The sequence below is a fragment of the Perna viridis genome, chromosome 7, assembly GCF_037379345.1.
Source record: "Perna viridis isolate PV_CMFRI_1.1 ecotype Kerala chromosome 7, ASM3737934v1, whole genome shotgun sequence".
NCBI classification, from domain to species: Eukaryota; Metazoa; Mollusca; class Bivalvia; order Mytilida; family Mytilidae; genus Perna; species Perna viridis.
This window is the reverse complement of record NC_142451.1, coordinates 3,701,102-3,713,205: the sequence shown is the minus strand read 5'-3', so window position 1 is coordinate 3,713,205 and position 12,104 is coordinate 3,701,102. Positions and strand designations below refer to the sequence as shown.

At 32.7% G+C, this 12,104-nt stretch overlaps 1 protein-coding gene across 2 annotated transcripts in view; it reads left to right on the top strand.

The window, feature by feature from the left end:
• LOC148611003 (uncharacterized) overlaps window positions 1-9,294 on the top strand; it is a 34,723-nt gene extending 25,429 nt beyond the window's left edge. For both annotated transcript variants that reach the window (XM_088591012.1, XM_088591011.1), the window contains exons 20-22: window positions 2,104-2,203; window positions 3,909-3,970; window positions 4,310-9,294. In XM_088591012.1, the coding sequence (XP_088447138.1) occupies window positions 2,104-2,203; window positions 3,909-3,970; window positions 4,310-4,394 (247 nt within the window). In that variant the 3' untranslated portion in view covers window positions 4,395-9,294. The remainder of the gene's footprint in view (window positions 1-2,103; window positions 2,204-3,908; window positions 3,971-4,309) is intronic.
• Window positions 9,295-12,104: the final 2,810 nt, after the last annotated feature.

Here is a 12,104-nt window from a genome sequence, read left to right as displayed (position 1 = left end):
CAAAACTTAGGTGCCAAGAAAATCGCCAACTGGTTGTTTTTGTCGCCAGATAAAATAAATCAAAGTGTTCACGTACTTAATCAATTTATATCGTTCGTTTGAATTTTTACGCTTCAAATAATCGTCACATTGCAAAAAAAGGAGTAAAAGGAAAGTACAAGGATCAAATTCAGTCATATCTAAACATGAACTTATTGTTGTAATGTTGAACACTTTGATTTATTTTTAAATTCATCATTCTGATTACGAAGGACATTACAAAAAAAAATATGTACCAATTTCATAATGCATCATTGCAGTTTGCATAATATTCAGGTTCAATGTTGGTTGACATGGAACACCTAGATGAATGTACACAAATCTCTCACATAATGCGTGATTGAGCTACAATATACTAGTTGGCCTTTCACTGTTTCTAAATATTTTCAAGTCGAAATTTAATTTGTCGACTTCCAGGTTGAAACTGTCTGTCAAATCATTCTAACTTAAGCCACTACAATAATTGAAATAAATCCTTAGATACACATCCCCCTCAACTAGCTACATTCCTCAGTTGATATATAACTCAAGTGCTACAAGTTATCACATAGACACCTATGTGTCAATTAAAGCATATAGTTTCAGACACATGTATGTTAACATAAATGCCAAAGTCTTAGAATACAATTTCAACAACTATGTATGGTGCAGACAACACTAGCCATGCACTTTTAAGGCCCTGGAGAACCTGCAGCACATGCAGCTCTATAATATTTACACATGGCCAAAATAGCCCAATAGAATGTTTATTACAAAAAAGCAATGTCACCAGACCACAGACTGACATCATTCCTGAGAAATGCATTATCGAAATTCCTATGCCATCGTCTGAACAAAATATTTTTTTTTTTGTCATTTCTGGGATTCCGATGTCATGAGACGGTTACTGTAATAAAAATACATGATACAGTGAGTGATACATTGGGATTGTTTCAGGGAGGGGGTGCTATCCTTTTGTAAAACATTTGGCAAAAATTCATGAGTGGCAAATGACAGCATGGAACCACTTTCTATGTTTAAGATTCTTGATTGGATCCTGTTTACTGTTTATTAGAAAAAAGTCAACCGCAGAGTACTGCGTAATAGGAGTATATAAATGTATATATAAATATAAAAGTACATACATGTAAACACAAAATATCACACATAAAGTTATCAAGACAATATTTTCACAATATTATTGCATACAAATAGTATATCTAATTAAACATCTTTTGCAGTTTTTGCATGAATATCGACACATTTATTAATACCTTTATATTGCAAAATTTTATCATGCCATACATTTTTTCTCTACTTGGATACCTCGTATAATCCTCTGCCCCCTGTTTGTAAATATTGGATCCGTCCACATGAAATCTCTGCTGACAGCTTTAGCATTCCAACTATTTAAAGCCTTGCAGGTTTTCATTTTTATCTATATTATGCATCTAAAAATAAGTAGACAACTTGAATATATCGACAGTGAACAACTGATTGCATAGAAATAAACAGGTACTGATAAGAGATTAGGGGTCAACTAATTTTAATTGGATCGTTGTTAATACAAATGTACAATTCTTATTAACCAGCATATTAAGTTCACAATAAAAATTGTTTATTTGGTTTGTTTATTGGCGTAAGGAAAATAGAATTAAATTTGATATATAAGAAATACAATACCTAAGAAATGGATCTAACTATCTGCATTTGAATCTTTATGGGGTATGGCTATGGGACTATTTTACTACGGCAGTTTAAGATAATTGCAGATGCTATCAGGCTTTACAAATGTAAAGGCTCTGGTGACTGCTATATCAATTCTGATCTTCGATCTAAATTGATAAAAATCGCAAATTGCGACATTGGCGAAGCCCAGCGTGACCCCTGAGTCTTAATAGAGGTGTCATGGGTTTACCCGGTAGTTAAAATTGGTGCATATGACTTTCTCCTCTATTTAATACATATAGAAAATATCTTGAAGTCATAACACAATAAATTGACTTTCTTTAAGGTACATGATTCAACATTAATTTATGACTAATTTGTCATTCTGTTCTAATAGGTTTCACTCTGTATTTTTAGGGCATTATCAATACCAGCTGGAGAGATTAGGTCGCGGTTAGAACTTGTAATTGAACTATGTAATCATCTTAATAGTTTCCACGACAGATTGGAAATAGAGGTATGTATTTTTCTCGTCTGAAAATAACTGAAATATTGCTGCTCGGACGTTAAACCCCAACAATCAATCAATCAATCAATTATTGTATTTTACATTGGGTTAAACTCAACATTGTTCTTTTACCATAATCTCATCATTACTTTGTTGTAGCAAATGGGATACTGTAAATTCTGAATGTGAACATTGTGACTTACCTTAAATCCTTGTACTCAACAATCACATGTATGGCATTTTGACTTGAGGTATTCCCTGAAGAGAACTGAATGTATAATTGAATTAATTTTATGGTGTGTTTGTTGTTTCAATTCATTTTTTACCTTACATTAAAGGGGGATGGTTAAAGCCTTATAAAACTACTTTAACCCCACTGCAGATTTCATGTGTCTGTCCACGGTCGGGAGATGTTGGTCATTCATGTGTCATTGGCTTTTTAGTTTGATTTTGAAGAATTGTCATCATTAAGTTACCATAGATTTTATTAGTTTAATTTTTGTTAATTGCTTACAATGCTCTTAAAGTTACACAAGTTGTCTCCCCTTTTCCACTCCTGAAATCATGCTGAATCCGATAAATTGAAAAAAATGCAGCAGTTTCCAGTCAGGCCTGTATTACAGGTAATATGAAAATAAAGCAGTATGGAAGATCTGGAAGAACATTTAATACAGCATGATGAATAAAGATTTCAGGGGTTGAAAATTCCTAAAGCCCAAGACTAAAAAATTGAACCTCGGACTTGCCTTTTTTGAATGAAATAAGTCTGTGGGCATGGCAAATCTAAAAAAATAAAAACTCTTTTTTGAAAGTAAGTGGACCATGTTTCTTGATCTATTCCCTGACTTATAAATAGTTATAACTTTATTTTTAGAATGAGTATTCACTAGATCGATCTATTGATTAGTCATTCTCGAGTCTGAATCACACCTGTGCTTGATCAGACACATTTTTTGACATACTACTATTAATCAAGTGTTGGAACGATAAAGATCAAATTTCATTGTTAAAATTTTGAGTAAAAATGTCGTTGCTCAATTACAATTTCATGGTTATTGATTGTTGGGGTTTAACGCCTGAGCAGCAATATTTCAGCTATATTTAGGCGAAATGTCATGGTTAAAAAAAAACAAAACAAAACAAAAATGCAGAAACGGAAAGCTGATGACAAGGCATCAGACCGGCAGACGGAATCAATTGACACTGTGTCTTCTTCCCTGCAAACATAGAAATATACATAAGAATATTAGATAACAAAATTGCATTTATATATCTTACGATTGGGAATTGACAAAATATTGTTCAGGCTTAGTGTACAAAAGATGAAAAAGTCCAGGGCTTGGATTTTCACAAAAAAATTTTCAACCCCTGGATTTACATTTATACAGTATTGATAATTTTTTTCAAAATACTATGAAAGAACCTTATATTGGTGGGTATGAATTTTGTGGATTAGGGGAAAAGCACAAATTCATGGATTCTTGAATTCTTGGTTTTGATTATCCTGTCATACAATTTAAAGTGAATGATTCTTTTCGTTGTGAATAAATTTTGTGGTTTACCTTACCTTCGAAATACATGAAAAGTGGTACCCCACAAACAGCAGTACTTTCACAATACAACATCTTATTAACATTTACGGATCTTAATTTGGAGTATATATCAGTAATATTCTGCAAAGAGAAATTATCTGATTACTAATGAATTATTTTAGGACATGGAGGGACCCATTGAAACATATGATCTCTTGGACTTATTTGCAAAGGAAGATAAAAGGTTCGTTTTTTTGCACATAATGATTTATACGATGTATGCAGTCCCTTTTAAGTTTATTCATGTTTTCACAACAAATGATACTGGCATTTAAATTTCATACTGTTAATTTTTTTTTTTTTTTTAATTGATTTTTTTATATAAAAATTCAATTATTTAGTATTTTTCACAGAAACCAAAAAATCTCTCACAAATCTTATATTTTTAATTTTTTCAATTTTATTGAAGTCTCCTCCAAATGTGGGATGGTTTCTGATTTTATTGAAGTCTCCTCCAAATGTGGGATGGTTTCTGATTTATGTTGTATTTCTTAGAACATCTTTTTACATATTCCCATTTAAGATCCACTTTGCAAGATGGGTTAAGACAACTAAAAGACTTGGTAAAAGAGATATTTATCTGTGTACAACAACTGCCTGATGATTGAAAAATACAGTATTGCAGGATTCAATCTATCTTCCCACAGTTTTGAGTCATTACACACAGTGGAAAGGAAAGCCTAGTGAATGAGAGAAAACTTCAGAACAAACATGTGATTGTCTGATTAAAATTGCTCTTAACTTCAAATACAATGGCAAAATATGTTGTATTTGTGGTATGCATAGACAAGTTAAATGTGTTAGAACTTGGTCATAATTAATGGTGCTTTTCAGTGGTGGTGTAAAATTTAATAGCTTTGTTATGCAGTGAGTCCAATGCCAACGCACTGTTGAGAACAAACTATTAGTAGTTTGTATTTATCATTGGCAGTTTTGACATTGTTGTCGATATTAAATGAAACTATATTGTAACTGGTACCACTAGATGTGTTCATAGTGCTGTGTTGCAGTATGTTAGGTGTTAATATTAGTGTTGGGGTTGAATGACTTTAGGTTAAAACATCTTAGTTAAATAGGACTGTATACCAGGAGTTTGTATCTGTTATTTAGATAGGACAGTATACTAGGAGTCCGTATCTGTCATTTAAATAGGACTGTATACCAGGAGTCCTTATCTGTCAGTTAAATAGGACTGTATACCAGGAGTCATTATTTGTCCGTTCAGTAATTTTGTTATTACTCTTCATTTGTACAATAAGACAATTATTCATAGAGATTACAGTTTAAGTCCTGATGCATTTGATTGTGTTGTTAGAAAATTCAATTTTTTAATAATATTGTTTTCTATAATAAGAACAGGTTTTTGCACAATGGTAGACATTTAGGCATTACAATTTACGTTTTCAGGATGAACATGTAAATAGAATACAAAGTCCTTGAATGAAAATAATGAAAAAAAGAGTATAAATATTGAATTTTCTGTACCATTTCTTTTAGAATTTATATTTTTAATTTCCCTAATGTAGTACAGTCAGTGGTATCAAAACATATACTGTAAACAGTGGAAACCCATAACCTAAAAATAAACTTTCATTAATATTTTTTTGAAGAACATTATAATACAATTAGATGATGGAACAATCATGAATTCAAAACTGCATGAAATAAGATTGATCACAGGAACCTTTAAAAAAAGATGACACGATTTCCCAGTTTACCATAGCTGTATCTTTATGAGACCATTGTACTATATCTTGTCTCATTGCTCAAGTTTTTTTTTATCATATCTAAGTTATTGATGTGCTGCATTCCCTATTAATCTTATAACACTGTAACTATTGTTACTGCTGGTGCTATATACTTTTAGTTAATTGTTTTTAGTCTTACAATGTTAAAGAATAATCATAGTTGGTAATCTTTCTAAAGCATTTAGAATATTATTGAGATTATAAAGACAAAGAATAGTATGGTCATATGCAAATAAAATTCAATGTGAAAAACCTTTGTAGATTTAAGATATCTATTTATACAACTGTAAAAAAAATGGTATGGTGCTGTTGACTGCCTTCCATAAACATTTCATGTCCGGACAATAACTGGAGTATAAGTGTATAGATCTCTTTAAAATTGTAAAACAAGATGCCATATCACAAAAAAAATAGCTGGGATTGATCAGAGATAACTCTTGAATTTTCTCATATTAGGTCATTGACCCATCTTGTGATATGAAATTGGTGATTTGAAATATTATTTTGGGTAAATAGCATGAATAATGCATTTTTTCGTACTAAAAGTGGGTTTTTGACCCATGCTTTCCTATATTTTTGGGTCATATTTTGCATTTTAGGGCCAATTACCCATGACACCCCCCCTCCCCCCAAAGTGATCCCTGACAGATTTAATGGGTTGTGGTTTGAAAGGTGAAGGGATCTGGGTCCAAAAATAGGCATTTTCTTGTGTCCCAATAATAAATTAGATAGAAGTGTATGAATCTCTATGAAATTGTAGCACAAATTGTCATTCCACCAAAGCATGGCCTAGTTTTTATTATGGGAATTGTGATTTGAAATGTTAGGAATTAGGGCCAATACTTTGAAGCAGGAATGGTGTGTCCATACTTGGCTGAACTGTTCAGGGTTTGGCCTCTGCAGTCTTGTCAAGTAGTGTCCTGCTATTTTACTGCTATATGCAAACTGTTGTATTATCTTCTTTGTTCTTTTTGTGGACAGATCTGTTTTTGGTAGTTACATTTATTGGAAATCTATTTTAAGATATATTTTATACAACCCATATAAATTTGCAATCATATAATGGTATCATTCAGTTGTCGTCATCCTAAAACACTTCATGTCCAAGTACCACAAAAGGAAACTTGGGGTTGGTTTGCTGGGTTTTGACTTGAACCTTTGAATAGGACCAGAAATAAGCATTTTCGTGATGTCCAAACAATAACTCGAGTAAATGTGAATGGATCTCTTTGAAATTATACCACAAGGTGTCATACCACAAAAGGAAAGGTGGAATTTGTTTTAGAGCTGTGATTCAAACCATTTAGAATTAAGAGCTAAAATGGGGGCCAGAAACGCTTTTTCATGACATATGCACCATAACTTGTCTATAATCAAATTGTACCTTAGTGTGCCATACCACAAAGGGGAGGCTGGGATTGTTTTTGGGGGTTATAACTGGAACTGTTCATAAATAATTGATCTGAAAGGGGCCAGAAACTCTCATTTTCATGATGTTACAACACTAACTTTACTATATGTGAAATTGTAGTACAAGGTGCCATACCACAAAAGGAGGGCTGGGGTTGATTTTGGGGGTTTGTGCTCATTAAAGATTATGGGGCTACTCATTCTAGTCACATTCTTATCCTAATTCAAATATTTTAAAGCAATCAAAATTTTAGAGCTATGTCAAACTTGACTTGACCTGACTGTTTAGGATTTGACCTCTGTGGTACAAGCTGTGCACTGTGAATCATTTTATTCTTATATTTGTCTTCAAGATTTTAACATGTATACTGAATGTTATTAGTTGAGGAGAATTACCCTTGAGTCTAAGTGCAGAAGTAGCATTAGGTGATACATGTATGTTGTATGTGTATTTTGTTATTCCAGATTATTCCTTTCAGTCAAAGTGATGTCACACTGTATTAATACTCAGTTTTTATGTACAATTATTCTGGAATACCCCGGTAATTCTATTTTTATGTACAATTATTCTGGAATACCCGGGTAATTCTATTTTTATGTACAATTATTCTGGAATACCCTGGTAATTCTATTATAATTGAACTAGAAGACAACACTTTATTTGATTTTGATATGAAGAAAAAGGAAGCTTGGAATACTCACTGAAAATAATCCATTTCAAGAAATTAATTAAATTGTTTAAAATGGTTTTAAAAAAAATCACACACACCATAAAGAATACCAATTAACTTCAAAATTTGTAACTTATCCTTTGATTATCTCCCTTTGTATATACAATTCTATTGCTTCAGTCAAAGGTCCACATGTTAGCCTATAACTTTGAATCATGATTCTGGTATCTAAGACAAGTGTACTTTTAGTACTAAAGATCATATTATCATAAATTTGGGTTTTTAGACATTTTGCTCATCTATTCTTATTTGTCGTGTTATGGTATCACTCTGTCATTGTCTTCATTGGGGTCTAGTTACTTACATTTATTTATGAAATCTTAAAGGGCTAAAAGTAGGAAAACAGGTGTTATCATTAGCATTGATAGAAAAAGCTTATTGGGGATCCAGTTTTAGGATTCATATGTCAATCTGTACCTATTGAAATTTTGTTTTGGAAATTTTTTTTACGAGGTAGATTTATCTTTAACTGTTTTTGATTTCGTATATCTCTTACAGATTTCAAGTTATAATGAGTCAAAGGGGCCAAACACCACCCCCCTCCCCCCAAAATCAAACTGTTTTATTTTTGGTCCAATTTTGAAAAATGTTTAATAAAATTTCAAATTTTGTGCTATATTGTGTCCTAATGGGTTGTTGTGTCTGTAATGAGCTGGAAGTCCATATGCTTAAGTGTTTCAAAAACTAATATTGTGTCCACACTTGCCCTAACTGTTCAGGGTTCAACCACTGTGGTTGTATAATGCTGCATTTCGCAAAGCTTTTAATTTTTTTTTTGATATTGGGCATTGTTAAGACATTAAGTATTATTTGATGCATCTGAATCTCTGTCATATTGCTTGCTTATTTAATCAAAATAAGCCACACGCACTATGGTTATTAAAGTGCTTGTAGTAAATTTGAAAATACTTCAGTTTATTTAATATGGGTTATGCTGGTTTAATTTGAACAGAATTCTGGTTCAGTTTTATTAATATTTATGAGTTCTCCACATAAAGATGGTTGATTGTATATTCTAGTATCATGTTCTATAGATTGTAGATATGTTATTTTTGTAGATTAAATAGTAGATTTTAGTATTTCTAGCCTAAAAGAAATTTTACATGCCAGTATGTGAAGCCCTAGTGACTTAGGTAGCAGTTTTAATAGAAAATCTATGAACTTGCAGAATAAGATTACAAGTGGATTTTTACACATTTTGAAGATTTTTTGCCACTTTCAGTAATCATCTTTTATCAATACATTTTATAACTGACCTCAAAACATATCCTCATGATAAAAAAAAAATGATAGGTTTTAATCACTTCAGTAATAGTTTATATGATCATTTTATTTGATGGGAACTCAATAATTCATTTCAATGTTCTTAATATTGATTGTATATCAGCTATTCGTTGTGGCTTACCCTATTAACCATTGCAGTATCTTAATATTATTCAACTGTGTGTCACATGGTTAGTTTGTCTTTCAAAGCATTATATGTTCTATTCAGTTATGTTACTTTATGATAGAGAATCACCGCTGTTCATCATATCATTTTTTACTGATATTTTTTTTCCATTTCCTGATATGAAATCAGGCTTGTTACAGAAAAATTTCCAATAAAATTTTGTTATTGATTATTTGTTGTGTTTACAGAATCCTGATAATGCTCCTGGTCTATCTAGAAGATATGTTCCCTATTCCAAATCTTTCCCCTGACACACTTCATGTTAAACCCCACCCCTTTATGCAAAATACTAGTAGTACAATACAGTGGAAACAGCATCACAGATTTGTAATGAGCAGTGCTAAGACCCAGTGATTTTTTACATCAGAGCCTATAAGTTATAGGGGAAGGGTTATAGGTAGCAGTTAGAAGATTTTAGGGGGTGATTTTTCCCACACTCTAACTGATGTTTGTTTGTTGGGGTTTAACCTCCTAGCAGCAATATTTCAGCTATATACAGACGACACTCTAACTGAAATTAAACTTTGGGATATTCTTTGAATCTATGTTTATAGGCTCCTCTTCATTTTCTAGAAAATCTTGTTATTAAATGTTCGTTTTTTGGCACTTTTTCATAAAAAAATAAAACATAACAATTGGCCAGTATGAGATATTTGCCATAACTATGTATCAATCATCTATAAATTGTAAAGGTATTGTAAAGGCTTTGAAGCTCCAAGTATTATTGATTTTGCAAGTCTAGCAAATATTCAAAATGAACAATATAGGGACTTAGTAACGCTTAATGTTTGGTATATCCACCCACTGGCGTATTATGTGCTCATGGCACAGCTCTTTATTAGCTCACCTGACCAAACTCATATTTTTACTTATTAAGACAACACCATTTTACTTCTTCTATGAGGATAAGTTGTAATATTATTGTTTAGCAATGGCTCCAATATTTCCCATTTTCAGAGTATTGTATGAATGATGATGCACACATTTACAAACTGATGATACTGGGGTTTGGAATACATGTAATCCACACTGTTAACAAGAAAACTATACTCAGGGTTGATGCACACTGAGGTTTGGAATACATGTAATCCACAGTTAATAAAAAAAACTATACTCAGGACTGATGCACACTGAGGTTTGGAATACATGTAATCCACACTGTTAAGCAGTGATTAGGCCTATACTGCTACCACACTCTCCAAAGAAGAGATAGTGGAAAACCATAAATCTGTGCTTTCCTCTTTTGGTCTCTACCATATGCAAGGAGGATGATTGTGATTTACCATCTATGTACTGGATTCCTAAACTCCACAAGAAACCATACTAACAACATTACATAGCTGGATCTGCAAAATGTTCCTCCTTCCCAACTTTTAACTTCTATACTCACAGCTGTCAAAGAAGGTCTGCAGTCCTACCACAACACTTCTTACTCCTGTTGTGGTATTAATTCAATGTGGATCCTGAAAAATTTGCAAGATCTTTTGGAAACAATCAGTTCAAGACTATTTTCAGAATATAATAGCATTAAAACCTATGCTTTTTTACACTGTATACTTCTATTCCCCATACTCAGTTAAAATCCTGACTTAAAAACATTATACATCGTCGTTTTTCCAAAAAAAGGTGGTACACCTAGATATAAATATGTAGTTCTTAGTAGAGATTTCTCATACTTCGTAAGAAATAATTCCAAATCATCTTCCAAATATACAGAAAAAGATGTTTACAAAATGCTGGAATTTTTAATCAACAACATATTTGTCCAGTGTGGTGGATGTGTTTTTCAACAAATGGTCGGCAGTCCAATGGGAACAAATTGTGCTCCCCTACTTGTTGACCTATTCCTTCACTCTCATGAGGCTGACTACTATAGCCGATCTGATCCGAAAGAAAAAATATCATTTAGCTAAATCCTTTAATCTCAGTTTCCGCTATATTGATGACATATTATCTTTAAACAATTCTAATTTTGGGAATTTGATACATCGATATACCCCAAAGAACTTGAGATAAAGGATTCAACAGGCAATGTGAAGTCAGCCTCATATCTTGACCTACACTGTGAAATAGATGGTAAGGGAAAACTATGTCAGAGCTTGCCAAAACTACACACACTTTTTGTATCGTGATAGAATTCTAACAAATAGGCTTCTGGAACAGGGTTATGTTGCTACAAGATTGAAGTCATCACTACATAAGTTTTATGGTCATCATCATGAACTTGTGGATCATTACAGTGTATCCATCTGCGCCATCAAAAATGATTTGTTCAACATGTCATAGTTTCCCATTCCTCTTTAGTCTATCTTGATATTTTAAGAGCAACTCAGCGGGTGTTTCTAGAAAAGCAGAGGATGCTTACCCTACCAGTGCACCTGGTCCATGCTCCCAGTTTTTAGCAGAGTCCGAGATGCTCATTTGCTTTGTTACTTTGTATGTATGATTTTAGTTACTTCATGTTCTTTGTTGTGTATGTTTGTTTTCCATGTCTGGTCTTTGTCCCTGGATTACATTCTTTTGATTACCGCAATAACCTTAGTTCCCTTGATGACTCGTTAACAAAAAAAACTATACTCTGGACTGATGCACACTGAGGTTTGGAATACCTGTACTTGTAATCCACACTGTTAACCAAAAAAAATATACTCAGAAGCTGATGCACGCTGAGGTTTGAAATACATGTAATCCACACTGTAAACAGGAAAACTATACACAGGACTGATGCACACTGAGGTTGGGAATACATGTAATCCACACTAAACAAGAAAACTATAATCAGGACTGGTGTACACTGAGGTTGGGAATACATGTAATCCACACTGTAAACAAGAAAACTATACACAGGACTGATGCACACTGAGGTTGGGAATACATGTAATCCACACTGTGAACAAAAAACTATACTCAGGACTGATGTACATTGAGGTTGGGAATACATGTAATCCACACTGTAAACAAGAAAACTATACACAGGAC